General features: G+C 40.0%; 2 protein-coding genes across 4 annotated transcripts; both read left to right on the top strand.

Annotated features, from left to right (window-relative positions):
- Window positions 1-247: 247 nt before the first annotated feature.
- On the top strand, window positions 248-3,091 carry dhdh.1 (dihydrodiol dehydrogenase, tandem duplicate 1; the record flags this gene model as incomplete). Its single annotated transcript, XM_084541258.1, has 7 exons — window positions 248-337; window positions 443-554; window positions 651-814; window positions 1,438-1,690; window positions 2,161-2,285; window positions 2,485-2,635; window positions 2,982-3,091. 7 exons carry the CDS (start codon window positions 248-250, stop codon window positions 3,089-3,091), a joined length of 1,005 nt encoding a protein of 334 aa, XP_084397384.1.
- A 2,805-nt stretch (window positions 3,092-5,896) lies between these two features.
- On the top strand, window positions 5,897-15,910 carry LOC311485686 (trans-1,2-dihydrobenzene-1,2-diol dehydrogenase-like). Of its 3 annotated transcripts, none has more exons than XM_084541256.1 (7): window positions 5,897-5,997; window positions 6,667-6,778; window positions 6,944-7,107; window positions 7,492-7,744; window positions 8,473-8,597; window positions 8,687-8,837; window positions 9,160-9,922. In XM_084541256.1, exons 1-7 carry the CDS (start codon window positions 5,908-5,910, stop codon window positions 9,267-9,269), a joined length of 1,005 nt encoding a protein of 334 aa, XP_084397382.1. In that variant the 5' UTR covers window positions 5,897-5,907; the 3' UTR covers window positions 9,270-9,922. The 3 variants fall into 3 exon arrangements, with proteins under 3 accessions (XP_084397382.1, XP_084397381.1, XP_084397383.1); XM_084541257.1 differs by lacking the exons at window positions 5,897-5,997; window positions 6,667-6,778; window positions 6,944-7,107; ... (2 more) ...; window positions 8,687-8,837; window positions 9,160-9,922 and adding exons at window positions 10,498-10,653; window positions 11,355-11,466; window positions 11,632-11,795; ... (2 more) ...; window positions 14,082-14,232; window positions 15,049-15,910; XM_084541255.1 differs by having other exon boundaries at window positions 6,667-7,107.
- The last annotated feature ends 15 nt before the right edge of the window (window positions 15,911-15,925 follow it).

Here is a 15,925-nt window from a genome sequence, read left to right as displayed (position 1 = left end):
TTTGTGTGTGTGTGTGTGTGTGTGTGTTACAGTCTCTACCTCAGGGTGGGAGCAGAAGGAAGGTGACACATTGTGCCTCTCCGGCATATAAATGCAGGAGCTTTCTAGTCGCTGGCTTTAAAGCATGACAGTTTACCAGGCGTCTTCCCCTGAACGTGCAACCTTTCCCAAGGTCACACCTTGCCTGCAGCTCAGATCTTTACTATAGCAACACCCGACTCATTTGTCACTTACCATCCAATTCAACATGGCAACTCGATGGGGACTCTGCGGAGCGGGGAAGATCAGCCACGACTTCAGTGTGGCCATGAAGACTCTGCCTCCAGGAGATCACCAGGTATTCAGTACAAACAAGCTCACTATATTTTCACTGTCACACAAGATGTCTCCTTTGCGCTGAACAGAGCTGCGGTGTGTGTATGGGTTTTGCCCTTATGTACAGATTGCAGTCATTGCATCGAGGAGCATGCAGCGTGCCAAAGAGTTTGCCAAGAAACACGGAATTCCGAAGGCTTACGGCAGCTACGAGGAGCTGGCAACCGACCCAGACATTGGTGAGTCCTCAGAGTTGAGAACAACTTGTCTGCACAGGTAGAGAAAACGATGTGTTAGTGTTACAGTTCAAGGATGAAACAGATTTGTCCTTACAGACATCGTGTACCTGGGAGTGCTGCACACAGAGCACTGGCGAGTTGGGCTGCTGTTCCTCCAGGCAGGGAAGAATGTGCTGTGCGAGAAACCCTTTGCCATGAACTCCAGACAGGTGAAAGACCTTGTTGCTGCAGCCAAGAAAAGCAAAGTCTTCCTGATGGAGGTAAGGTCGAAGGGATGCAAGGGTTTCATGCAGACCTTTCCCCAGGGGCCGCGTGCTGGCAGTAGAGTTAATTGCAGGTGGCATTTTTGAGCAACCACGATAGCGTGTTTAATATTTTGTTAATTTTCTATACGGGGAAATATTGTTATTTGTTTTACTCCTGAGAATTAGCTGAGAATATTGATACCGTGCATGCGGTAAATACGAAGCAACAGCCTGCAGCTGCTTTGCTCGGCATAGCAGAAGGAGGACACAGCTTGTTTTGGTCTGAATAGCGCTATATCTTGTTTGTTTTGTTAAATCTTACTTACAATTCAGGGGAGACAAAATCCACTGGAGCTGCTGACCAAAATGTGCCCTGTAACATAATTCCACAAAAAAAAAACAAAAAAAAAAACTTAAGCTTTTGCACAAGATTCAATATGCGAACGAAGTGGAGATGCTTTGATTATTCAGTCGCTAGGCTTTATATTCACCATACAGTTATAACAGCAATGTTTTAACCTTTCCTGGCTATATTCACAGTTAATGGTGCAGTAGTCATATAAGTAAAGGGCTGTGGTAAAAACTTAGTATAAATCATTTTCCGTCGTAGTGGTGCTAGTCTGCTCTGTACCTCCCAGGCCATCTGGTCTCGCTGTTTCCCCGTGCACGCAGAGGTGCGCAGACTGCTGGCGCAGGAGGCTGTTGGGGAGGTGAAGCTGGTCAAGGCCTACTTCGGCTCCCCTCAGCTCCACATCGCCCGCTCGGTGGAGAAGGAGCTCGGCGGAGGAGCTCTGCTGGATATCGGAGTGTACTGTCTGCAGTTTGTGCTGATGGTGTTCAATGGCGAGAGGCCAGAGTCCATCCAGGCCTCGGGGGTGCTGCTTGATTCAGGTATGATTCAGCACGCAGGTGGGATGTAGATTGATATTATTAACCACGTAGTGTGAATCAGCAATCACAAACACACTTGAAAATCAAGATTTATCATTGATATGTCAGGCTAATCCTAATCCCCTTCAGAGAACACAGTTATACAGTAAAAGTGGAACAATAAATGAATGTCTCACATATGTCTCACATAGATATCTTTCAATACGTGACGAGCACACTTAAGCATTTTCTTGCCTTTATGTAAATCATATGGACCATATGTGTATGCCGTACATGTTCGGACATTTTCGCAAACTCAAAAATTCCTATCACCAAAGCTGAATGGAACTGGACTGATTGCAGTGCGTTGCACGGAAACGACCTGGAGTTATTTTAAGCAGTGTACTAGTATTCATTCATTCATGCATTTGCTTTTAACTGTTTTTTTTTTTTTACAGCAAGTATATTTAAAAAAAATCATTTTTTGGCAGGAGTGGATGAGTCAGTGGTCGTGGTGATGAAATTCTCCAGGAAGAGGATGGCCTTCTGCGCCTTCTCAATCGCTGCTCGGCTTCCGAATGATGCCGTCATCAGCGGCACTCAGGGCTCCATTAAAGTATGCCACGCTGTACTGCAACGGTTTACTTAATTAAGGAATCATAAAGACATGCTAAGACTGAGCTGACTGATAATTACTTTCACATTTAATTAAATTGAAGCATTCAGACAAAGATTTGTTAGCCTCCCTATTGGAGGATTTTCAAGTTGAGGGGCTGGCTGCTCGCAAAAAAATGTGCTCTCTTTTCACCCTTCAGGTTCTTGGCCCCATGCACTGCCCCACGAAGCTGGTGGTGAACGACAAGGAAATGGAGTACCCTCTGCCTGAGCCGTGTCTCCCTCTGAATTTCACCAACAGCACAGGGCTTCGCTACGAGGCGGACGAAGTGAGGCAGTGCTTGCTTAAAGGTAACTCATGATAAAAGGAAAGTTGTGTATTTCTCTTTGCAGAGGTTGAATTATTTGAAAGGCTCTGAAATTCGGAGAAACGGCTGCATTCTTGGGGCTTCCAATGACAATTTAGACATACACGAATGCACTCATCGGATTAAATCAGAATCAGTGTTGCTACCAGACCTTGCAATGTCCTCTAGCTTATATGGTATTATAGACTTATTCATGTTGCTTTTGTGTCTTTGCTGTTCCTGCTTTACCACAACATATGCTACATATTGTACTTAATTGAAATAACTAGTTTTTAGTTTATGTCTCTGCCCGAGTCTTATTTTTCTGATGAACTCTTCTTCATCTGCAGGACTCAAGGAGAGCCCACGAATGCCTCTGGCCGACTCTGTCTTGCTGACGGAGATCATGGATGAAATCAGGAAGCAGGTGGGAGTTGTTTTCAGCCAGGACAGCCAGTGACATCGCTCCGAAGCAGAGCTGTTTCACCTGACCTAAACCCTTGTCAGATGGAGCAGAGGCTTTGGACCTTTGGACTAATCAGACCATTTATGGCACACATATCACACAGTATCACTGCAGCAGCTCTGATAACACTCGATGAAAGAATAAGTAAATAACCGGAACTTGTACATGTGACCTCTGGGTCTGGTAACAGGAAGTATGTACTTAATATATTATTTTTTGCAAACATATGCTACTCCAGTTTTCCCCGTGCAAACACATGAAAATACAGTACATGAAAAACACTGCTGTATTACACAGTTTAACAAGATCAGATTGAAAAGAAATAATGTAAAGAAGTAGGGCAGCGGCGCTGTGTGTCGCCATCCTGTAATGAAGTCCTAGACCTTTAAAGACAAACCCAGCTGTCACTGCAAGGTGTGTGATTGATGAATCCAATAAAAGACTGATTGTGAAAGCCATGTTTCATTTCAACTATCATCCGCTGGAAAGAAGAAGAGACTTGGAGTGGCACATTTGAATCGAAGTGTTCTGTCATGTCTGCCCCTCGCAGCGGTGTACAAATAGATTCAAAAATAGGTTGCACCGTCGGCTTCTCAAGGTTAGGACAGAGAGAGGCCCTTTGTGAGTCAGCAAAGAGCATGGCTCATTTAATACTTGGTTTCAGTCTTTGGGCTCACAGGGCCAGTAAAAGCTGGACCTTTCGTTGATACACGTGTCACCCCATGACTGCAAACTATTTTTGCACTGACTATTTTGGCTGATTAATGAATAACAATTGCATACTCATTTATTTCGATGCATGTCACAGTTTAACCTCTTGCATTTATTGAATTTATTATAGAGGGTAAATAAATGGACTAAATAAATGGGCCATGCAGCTTCAAACAGATGGTGATGAATAGCCCTGTTTTATAGTTCACCTCTGATTAAGAAAACCAGTCCCAATAAAAAATCAAAAGTGCAAGACATATCCACATTAGTTTTTATTTATGTACTGCACTTTAAATAACATAATATACAGTCACGCTGAAAAAGGTGTGTCGATTTCAGTAGCAATAGAAGTCATTAATATTTCAGTAATTTGAGATCCAATGAAGATGAAACAGACAAAAGAAAAGTGTATTATTTTATTTAGTGTTATTATAGTCAAATAAACTGTAGAAGGACACTTTTAATCTCAGGATAAATTAAACGATAGAAAAAAAAATTTTTTCCCATTAGTCAGTTGAAAACATAGAGTCCAGTGTCAAAGAAATTGTGTTACACTGATTATGGATAAAGAGCTCCCCTTAGTGGAAATGAAGAAAATGAAGGGACATAAAATAAAAAGGAAAAGTCTTATTCTGGAAGTCACAACCATGTCACAGCCATGCTCCTGAAATATTCCTGACATTTAACATGAGTGTGTAACAAATACACACACACACACACACACACACACACACACACATATATATATATTAAAATATTTATACATGAAAAAAAAAAAAAATCAGCCTGATTTGCCTTGTACACACATACAGTACAAGGAATTTCTTCTCTAAATTTAACCCACACAACTGTGCACACAGTGGGCAACCTCATGGAGGGGAGGGGAGCAGTTTTCAGAGCAAATATAGTGGGAATTTAACCAACTCCCACTATATTCGCCAACCTCTAATCTACAGATGATATTAAAGGATCAAAGGGTCACACTGGGGTTTTTAGCTTTTGAAAAGTTATTTTATTCTAGATCTTTGTAAAGTTATGTGAATAGAGGGCAGTATATGTTATGTACCCCCATTTATAAAATTGTTAAAATTATTTACACATTTACTCAATTAGAAGTAATAGTAGTCGAAGTATCACTGTTCATCTGTGGTCTTTCTTTTAGTGCATTTTGCTGCTTAGTTTTTCATTTATTGTATCTTCTAGGCCAGGGGCACTGAACTAAAATTTAAAGAAGTCCAGTTAGAGAAAATGTCTTAAAGCAAAAGTCCAGAAGATCACAACATCTAAATATCTAGTGTGATATATATTTAAGGATAGCCTAGTAGTTGTATCAACATCTGAATGAAATCAATGCCTGACTGTCAAATCAAATCGATTCCCAAACGTATTGGGAATCGACAATATTTATTGCCATGTAACATAGAACTGAGCATATATGTATGTCTGTAGATATGTATAATGTTCTCCCATTAACTTAATACAAGTGAGCTGCATTTCAAAATAAGAGAATATAAATAAAATATGGAAATTGTGCATGTTCAAATGAAGTGCTTAACTTCAGAAAAATAAAATGAAGCTAGGAAAATCTTGAATTTCCCCTTTTCTGTTTCACATCTTGACTCAACAGTCCCGACCAGTTTTACAGATAATAAACCAACACATCTTAACAAGTGAACACTCGTCTGTTTTTCTTCTTTTATCCGTCTCACTTTCTTTATTCTGCCTACTTACGTCTGTTTCTCTTCCTTTGTTTTCTACTGTATTTTCATGTGTAACTTGTCTCTCTCATCTGTCCGTCGCAAATTGCAGTGTTTACCACCTGTTTAATGTTTAATGCCCAGACTTGATTGGCCGACTGTTATCACGTAGGAGGGTTTAAGTCTCATGCAATTGGTCTGTGGTGCGTTTCCTCATCCACTAAAACCACTACCGAAAGCTGCGTAAAATATATAAAGCGCCATGTCCGGTTTTAAATCGTCATTGTTTCGGCTGAAGGTCCGAGTTGGTTATACCGAAAACTTGGTGCTGTGTCGCCACCTTGTGACAGGAAACGACCACTACTTCTGTGATCCCAGTCCACCTGTGTTTTTTTTTTCAACATGGCAACCAGGTGGGGAATCTGTGGCGCGGGGAAGATCAGTCATGACTTCACAGTGGCCCTGAAAACTCTTCCTGCTGAAGACCATCAGGTATGGTAACTAGGAGTGTAAGAGTGTACACTAATCGGTGCTGTGATTTAAATAAGACTGTTCTGCTGTGGACACTGCGACTTATCACTGCTTCCTTCCGAGTTGTTGCTGCTGATAAGCAGTGCTCTTGAGATCAGTTTGTAAAGGCATTTAAAAGACACTGTAATGTAGACCTGAACCTTTACCAAGCAACATACAAATGACACTGGTCAGAGGTCAGAGAGATTATGTAATCTGCTAGCTATAGTGCAGCATGAATGGAGCAGCATTCATTTTTACTATAGACTGAATGTAGGGTTTTACCTTTTATGGACTGTAAGAACACTTGTACTACACATGAATCACGCATTTGGAATTTCTGTCCTTCAGTAGCCCACACATTACAGTATCTGAACAGTTGTATGTTTTCACTTGCTTATTACAGTTAAATTAAACTGATGCCAATCAAATAAACAAGAGCAAAAACCTTAAGAATACTCTAGTGCTTTAAAAAAGAGATTTTTGTTCTTTGCAAGGACACCTGGTGGTGTTACTGAGAAAACTTGATGACAAAATTATGCAAAAACCTTTCATAATAGTTCCAGAGTTGGTAAAACAGTCCTTAATCCACCAGATTTGATTGTAGGGTAAGGTATGAGTAGAGTAACTCACCTGTGACTGTGTTTGTAGGTTGTGGCTGTGGCTGCTCGCAAACTGGAGGATGCACAGGAGTTTGCCAAGAATCACAGCATCTCCCGAGCATACGGCAGCTATGAGGAGCTGGCCAAAGATCCAGACATAGGTCAGTTTCAGTCACAGTTTTCTTTAATGCTGATTTGTACCACTTGCTATTCTTTCTGCTTTGCTTCTATTTTATATGGACCCACATCTGTTTTCAGTTCCTATTGCTGTCTCACTGTTTTGACAGTGTACCTCACTTTCTCTCTGTGTGTTTACGTGTGTGCAGATGTGGTGTACATCGGAGTTATCCACCCCTACCATCTGAGTACATGTCTGCTCTTTACCAACGCCAAGAAGAATGTGCTGTGTGAGAAGCCACTGGCCATGAACGCAAGGGAGGTGCGGGAGATCCTGGCCTCCGCCAAGAAGAATAACGTCTTCCTCATGGAGGTAAAAATGGAGCAAGAAAGAAGAAAGCAATTCTCTCTGTGTTTCTATATTTGTCTCCTCCTCTTTTCCCGTGCAAAATCAGTCTGAAGTCGAGATGATGGTATTTGTGTGGCTGATCAGCTGTGATACGAATCTACACACTTTAAAGTTGTCAGTAATTTTATGAAACATTCATCCAATTCTTGCTTTTGTGAGAAACACAAGTCTGTCACAGTACAAAGATTTAGAGAGCAGTTTTATGGAATGTTAACTTTGTGATTAAACTTAAAATATACCAGACAGCTGCCAAAAATCAAACCCTCTTTTATCCTTATTTTGAGCAAAACACAAAACCAATCACCTAAAATGTAACTTCAAGAAGTACCTCCTGTCCTTCTGCACCAGGCTGTCTGGACTCGATTTTTCCCGGCCTCTGTGGAGATCAGACGCCTGCTGGCCCAGGGGGAGTTGGGCGAGGTGAAGATGGTCAGGTCTGAGTTCGGCGCACCATTGTTGCATGTGCCGAGGAGAGTGCAGAAGGAGCTGGGTGGAGGAGCATTACTAGACGTTGGCGTCTACTGCCTGCAGTACATATTGATGGTGTACAATGGAGAGAAGCCAGAATCCATCCAAGCCGTGGGTTTCTGTCAGGACACTGGTAATGGAAAACAGACCACTTACAATATAACTTTAATTGATATAACATCAGACACTCTGCCATGTCATTAACATTTAGGAAAGAGTGGTGCTTTCTCAGTATACATATATTGTTTACAGTATTTGTGCTGTTTAGGTCCATCAGCCCTGGGAAAAATACCTGACTCATTCTAGGATTGTCTGTGTTCTTTTGTCACCAGCACCAGAGACTTGAACCTAGTACATTCATTGTATTTAACAAAAAGATTATATAAACTGACTGTTCCGCTTCAATGGCAGTGGAGACAGAGTAAAAGACAAATGGTGTTACACTTATTATGAGTAAATAGCTCTCCTTAGTGGGGACAGAGGACATAAAGGAATACAAAACAAAAATATTTTATTTTATTAGTTTGTTTCATGCTTGCTTACCTTCAGACATCAGAGTTAATTATTGATGCAGGTTGACAGTTTTCTTTTACAGCTCTTTATGTGATAACAGATCGTGTATCAAGGATTTTACACCAAGTTAGTGCCAGCATGACTGTGCAGTTTTGTATAATTCAAATCAGGACAGTTGTCCTGCTAAATTCTAAGAACATCTTTTACCTCTAACACTTTTATGTAAAGTTAAACAGCAAAACACACACACACACACACACACCCACACACACACACACACACACACATATATATATATATTACAATTTTCTTTTTGCATTATTATTATTGTATCGTGTGTTATTGTAGGAGTGGATGAGACTGCGGTCATTACTATGAAATTCTCCAAGAACAGGATGGCAGTGTTTACCTGCTCTGTAGGTATACAGCTGCCCAAGAATATCCTTATTGTAGGTACCAAGGGCACCATTGAGGTAGGTCAACATAGAAATGCAGTGTAACCAAATCTAATTCAAATACATTTCATATACTGTCGTGAACATGTCCTTTGCACGTCTTTTAGATGCCTGACCATATGTGGTGCCCCACATCATTAATTGTGAATGGGAAGGAGACCCAGTATCCATTGCCAGAACCTTATATGCCTATCAAGTTCTTTAACAGTACAGGAATGCGCTACGAAGCAGAGGAGGTTCGACAGTGTTTGCTCAAAGGTACTATGGCATTTAGAACATTTTAATGTGTATCCACTATGACTAGATAATGTTATTGTCCTCAGGCTTTCCAGGAATGCATTGACTGACATCGGACACAAGGTGGCATCAAAAATCTTAATGGCCCTTCCTTGTATTTAACAGTTTTGTTTTATTTCAGTTTGGTTTCTGCTATTTTTTATGTTGAGTTTGAGATTTTTGTGATTGAAAATGTTTAGTTTTATATGTGACAGTATTTGTTTTATTTAGAACTCCCTTCAGATATTACTTTTATTTGCTAACTATGATGTTTTTAATCATAATAACCTTGGTTTCCATGCAGGGCTGAAGGAGAGTGCAGTCATGTCCCACGCTGACTCTCTTCTGCTAGCTGAGGTGGAGGATGAGATCCGCAGACAGATCGGAGTGGTGTACAGCCAGGACTGTCAGTAAATGTTACAGATGTTCTCAGATGATCTGTCAGACATCTGCTTTGTAAAGGAGGATCATTTGCTAATGCTATTCCTGCAGGACTTTATAATCATACACTAATGAAAGAACACAGTATGCTGAAGGAGAGTTGTTCTTCAAGAAAAATTACAGTGAATGTATTCTGATGAAAAGGCTTGATATACAGTTATATGCACATTGTTTTAGATTGTTGTGGTGAAAACTATTCAATCCCTGCTGCAGAAATCAACTATAATGACTTTAAGTGTAATGAGATGAAACACTGTGAAACCTTTGATCAATGAAATAAAGTTTTACGACAGATTTTATAACAGGTGTCTGCAGAATTTCTTCACCCGATTCCTTCACTTTAGAGGGACTCGTATGAATCATGATTCAAATGACACACTTATTTGAATCATGCAGAGCTCATGTAAGTGCTCATGACTTTTATTGGTGGAACTCCATTCTTGTAGGACAGCATAGTACACCGACTAAACATTATTATACCCCTTTACATTTAGTTAGCTCTTATACTCTATCACAGGGTTATTTAACAAAATTTTAAAGAGGTCCAGTTAAAAAAAAATTCTTGAAACAAACATCCGGAAGATCATATCATCTAACTATTTAGTGTGAGATATAAATTGAAGTAGCCTAGTAGATGTATCAACATCTGCATGTAATCAATACCTGACTGTCAAATCAAATCAATTCAGTGCTATTCCAAAACATTTTGACAATATTTATTGTCATGTAACATAGAACTGAACTCATATGTCTGCAGATATGTATAATGCTCTCCCATTAACTAAATAAAAGTGAGCAGCATTTCAAAACAAGAGAAAATAAATAAAACGTGTAGACGGTGCGTGTTTAAATAAAGCTAGGAAAAGCTTGAATAAACCACCACGTCTCAACAACTGGACACTCCTTTGTTTCTCTTCCTTTGTTTTCTCTACATGTGTCACTTCTTTTTCCGGCTACCGTCTTTTCATGTGTAATTTCCTTCTAACTCTTATCTGTATGCCTGCACAGCCTTGATTGGCCGAGTGTTATCACCTAGGAGGGCTTAAGCCTCATGCAATTGGTCTGTGCTTCCTCATCCACTAAATCACTGAAAGCTGCGCCGGTTAAAATGTATAAAACGCCATGTCCGGTTTTAAATTGTCATTGTTTCGGCTGTCGGTCGAGTTGGTTATTACACTCGAGCAAAATTGGTGCTGTATCGCCACCTTGTGACAGGAAACGACCACTACTTCTGTGAGCTCAGTCTAACAGTCCTTTTTTTTCCATCATGGCAACCAGATGGGGAATTTGTGGCGCGGGGAATATCAGTCATGACTTCACATTGGGCCTGAAAAGTCTTCCCGTTGAAGATCACCAGGTATGGCAACTAGCAGAAGAGTGTACACTAATTAATGCTGTGTTTCAAATGCGAGTCTTCTGCCGTGGACACTGCGACTTCTCGCTACTTCCTTATTGCTTCCGAGTTGTTCCTACAAATAAGAAGTGTTCTTGAGATCACATTGTAACAGCTGTCCACAGCTGTTGGCTGTAGACCTTCAACCTGAAGCTTTACCAAACTACATACAAATAATACGGAGCCCCTCTGGTGACATGGTCAAATTTCTTTTTTTTTTTTTTTTTACCATGTCACCAGAGGGGCTCCGTAAAATAACACTGGGCGGAGATTTTCTGTAATCTGCTAGCTATAGTGCAGCATATTGGCATTCAATTTTACTATAGACAGTATGTAGGGTTTTACCTTTATGACCATCTCACTTCTACTACTATGAGCAGTTGTACGTTTTCGCTTATTACAGTTAAATTAAACTGATGCCAAGCAAATAAACAAGAGCAAAATCCCTAAGAATATTGTAGAGCATTATAAACACAATGGAAATGGCTGCAATGAAAGCTAAAGAGATTTTTGTTTGTTTGTAAGGACACATGGTGGTGTTACTGAGAAAACTTGATAAAATTATGCAGAAAAGTTCCAAAGTTGGCAAGACAGTCCTTCATCCATCAAATGTGATTGTGGGGTAAGGTAGGAGAGGAGTAACTCATCGGTGACTGTATTTGTAGATTGTGGCTGTGGCTGCTCGCAAACTGGAGGATGCACAGGAGTTTGCCAAGAAACACAGCATCCCCCGATCATACGGCAGCTATGAGGAGCTGGCCAAAGATCCGAACATAGGTCAGTTTCTGTCACAGTTTTTTTAATGCTGATTTGTACCACTTGTTATTATTTCTGCTTTGCTTCCATTTTAGTTTGACCCACATCTGTTTTCGGTTCCTGTTGTTATCTCACAGTTTTGACAGTGTACCTCACTTTCTCTCTGTGTCTTTACGTGTGTGCCAGATGTGGTGTATATCGGAGTTATCCACCCCTACCACCTGGCTACATGTCTGCTCTTTACCAACGCCAAGAAGAATGTGCTGTGTGAGAAGCCACTGGCCATGAACGCAAGGGAGGTGCAGGAGATCCTGGCCTCCGCCAAGAAGAATAATGTCTTCCTCATGGAGGTAAAAATGGAGCAAGAAAGAAGAAAGCAATTCTCTCTGTGGCTCTATATGTGTCTCCTCCTCTTTTCCCATCCAAAATCAGTCTGAAGTTGAGATGATGGTATTTGTGTAGCAGATCAGCTGTAACTCATTGTGCGTTACTGCAAAACACAAAACCAATCACCTAAAACGTAACTTCATGAAGTACCTCCTGTCCTTCTTCTCCAGGGTATCTGGACTCGATTTTTCCCGGCCTCTGTGGAGATCAGACGCCTGGTGGCCCAGGGGGAGTTGGGCGAGGTGAAGATGGTCAGGTCTGAGTTCGCCTTGTACTTGAAGGAATTTCCAAGAAGATCGATGAAGGAGATGGGTGGAGGATCATTACTAGACCTTGGCATCTACTGCCTGCAGGTCACATTGATGGTGTACAACGGAGAGAAGCCAGAATCCATCCAAGCTGTGGGTTTCTGTCAGGACACTGGTAATGGAAAACAGACCACTTATAATATAATTTTAATTAATATAACATCAGACACTCTGCCACGTCATTAACATTTAGGATAGAGTGGTGCTTTCTCAGTATACATTGTTTACAGTATTTTTGCTGTTTAGGTCCATCAGCCCTGGAAAAAATAGCTGACTCATTCTAGGATTGTCTGTGTTCTTTCGTCACCAGCACCAGAGACTTGAACCTAGTACATTCATTGTATTTAACAAAAAGATTATATAAATTGACTGTTCCGCTTCAATGGCAGTAAAAGACAAATGGTGTTGCACTTATTATGAGTAAATAGCTCTCCTTAGTGGGGATAGAGGACATAAAGGATTACAAAACAAAAATAGTTCATTAGTTTGTTTCATGCTTGCTTACCTTCAGACATCAGAGTTAATTATTGATGCAGGTTGACAACTTTCTTTTACAGCTCTTTATGTGATAACAGATAGTGTATCAAGGATTTCGCACCAAGTTTAGTGCCAGCATGACTGTGCAGTTTTGTATAATTTAAATCAGGACAGTTGTCCAGTTGTCCATATAATAGTTTATTAGTGTGTTTCATGCTTGCTTACCCTCAGACATCAGAGTTAATTATTGATGCTGCTGTATATGTCATAAATATGCCACACATGCAGGTTGACAATGATGGGATAATTTTCTTTTACAGCTCCTTAAGTGATAACAGATCGTGTATCAAGGTTTTTGCGCCGAGTTTAGTGCCAGCATGACTGTGCAGTTTTGTATAGTTTAAATCAGGACAGTGGTCCAGTTAAACATATAATAGTTTATTACTTTGTTACATGCTTGCTTTCCCTCACACATCAGCATTAATTATTAATGCTGCTGTGTATGTCATAAATAAGCCACACACACAGGTTGACAATGAAGGGATGATTTCTTTTACAGCTCCTTGATATCAGATAGTGTATCAAGGTTTTTGCAGCATGGCTGTGCTATTTTGTATCATTTAAATCAGGACAATGGTCCAGTTAAATTCAAAGAACATCTTTTAACTCTAACATTAACATGTAAAGGTAAACAGCAAAACATGACAATACATGACAATAACAACATTGACGCCTTCGAGAAGGCAGCGGAGCCCAGAGGGTCGTTGCAGCAAACTAGCGTACATATCTGCAATGCACAGTACTTATAAGCTCATGTGTTTATCTTCAGTTCTGTTGTGTTCTACCAGTTGACATTGTTGCTGTGGTTGTAGACGTGTTTTTTTGTCCTTGATGTCAGTTAATGCACCATGCGAGGGACGGAAGTTATCGTAGAGTTGAGAGTTTGCCGAGTGAGAGCCACATATTAGAAATGTCAGGCTGATGGTGTATATGGTGTTGACGTGGGCCACGGCTGACAGTAGCCCGTGTGCAGTCTTCAATCAACCTGCAGAAAAGCCTCCATAACTTTCTTTGTGTGGGACACTACAGTATGTATTCAGACCAAGAATATAGTTTTCATTGCGAAGCATTACTTTCTTCTGTGTTTTTAATCGACTAGACGACGTCGACTTGATTTTATTTTTTTTTGTGTGTGTGTGTATTGCAATTTTCTTTTTGCATTATTGTTATTGTATTTTGTGTTATTGTAGGAGTGGACGAGACTGTGGTCGTCACCATGAAGTTCTCCAAGAACAGGATGGCAGTGTTTACGTGCTCCCATGGTATAGAGCTTCCCAATGAAGTTCTTATTGTGGGTACCAAGGGCACCATCAAGGTAGGTCAACATAGGAGCGCAACGTAACCAAATCTAATTCAAATAATTTTCATATACTGTAGTGAACATGTCCTCTGCACACCTTTTAGTTGCCTGAGACTATGTGGTGCCCCACAACATTAATTTTGAATGGGAAGGAGATCCAGTATCCATTGCCAGAACCTTACATGCCCATGAACTACTTCAAAGCTACAGGACTGCGCTACGAAGCAGAGGAGGTTCGACAGTGTTTGCTCAAAGGTACCATGGCATTTAGAACATTTTAATGTGTATCCATTATGACTAGATAAATGTCATTGTCCTCAGGCTTTTCAGGAATGCATTGACTAACATCGAACACAAGGTGGCATCATAAAACTTAATGGCCCTTCCCTGTGTTCGTACAAACCAGATATATTCAATTCAATTCAATTTTATTTATATAGCGTCAATAACAATACAAATCGTCTCAAGACGCTTTACAAAAACCCGGCCTGGAACCCCCAGAGCAAGCCTGAAGGCAACGGTGGCAAGGAAAAACTCCCTTTTAACAGGAAGAAACCTCGAGCAGAACCCAGCTCATATGGAGGGACCCATCTGCCTAAGGCCAGCCGGGTACAGACAGAAGAAAGAGAGAAGAGAACAGCAAAGAGAGAAGAGAAGAGAACAGCAAGATAAACATACATCTGTCATAGATACACATATCTGACTAAAGTGTACATGTGGAATCTTATGATACAAACTGATGAAGTTACATGACAGTTTGAAAATGTAAGAGGAATCATAGGCAGGTTGGAGAATTGTTCATTCAGGTGTTTACGTATAATATATGATTATAATTTTGTATTTTTAGCACGTTTTTAACAGTTTTGTTTTATTTCACTTTGGTTTCAGCTATTTTTCATAATGAGTCTGAGATGTTTTGTGATTGAAAATGTTTAGTTTTATATTTGACAGTATTAGTTTTATGTAAAAGACCTAAAAAAAACCTTTTCTGCGTATTTTTATTTGCTAACTAAAATGTTTTTTAATTATTATAACCTTGGTTTAAGAAGACCTCTTTTTTTTTCCGTGCAGGGCTGAAGGAGAGTGCAGTCATGTCCCACGCTGACTCTCTTCTGCTAGCTGAGTTGGAGGATGAGATCCGCAGGCAGTTGGGGGTGGTGTACAACCAGGACTGCCAGTAAATGTTAAACATGTACTCAGATGATCTGTAAGACATCTGATTTATAATGAAGGATCATTTGCTAATGCTATTCTTGCAGCACTTTATAATCATACGCTAATGAAAGAACACAGTATGCTGAAGGAGAGTTGTTCTTTAAGAAAAATTACAGTGAATGTATTCTGATGAAAAGGCTTGATATTGCACATTGTTTAGACTGTTGTGGTGAAAACTATTAAATTCCTGCAGCAGAAATCAACTATAATGATACAAATATCTTTACACCATGAAATAAAAATATAGTAAAAACAATTAGTAGCCTACTGTATTTCTGAACTCTTAACTTCATATTTCATGTGGAATTGGAAACACTGAAATCTTTGATCTATGAAATAAAATTTTACGACAGATTTTATTTAAGTCTCAGAATTTATTCACCCGATTCCCTCATTTTAGTGGGACTCGTAGTTTCAAATAACACACTTGCCCTTTACATTTAGTTAGCTCTTATACTCTATCACAGGGGTAAATTCAACAAATTCAACAAAATTTTGAAAACGTCCAGTTAGAGAAAATTTCTTGAAGCAAAGGCCTGGAAGATCATGTCATCTAACCATTTAGTGTGAGATATAAATTGAAGTAGCCTAGTAGTTATATCAACATCTGCATGTGATCAATACCTTACTGTCAAATCAATTCAGTGCGATTCCAAAACATTTTGACAATATTTATTGTCATGTAACATAGAACTTATATTTATGTCTGCAGATATGTATAATGTTATCCTAT

This window comes from Chelon labrosus, assembly GCF_963514085.1.
Source record: "Chelon labrosus genome assembly, chromosome: 3".
Classification (NCBI taxonomy): domain Eukaryota; kingdom Metazoa; phylum Chordata; class Actinopteri; order Mugiliformes; family Mugilidae; genus Chelon; species Chelon labrosus.
Note: the sequence above shows the minus strand (reverse complement) of the source record. Positions and strands in the feature narration are given on the sequence as shown.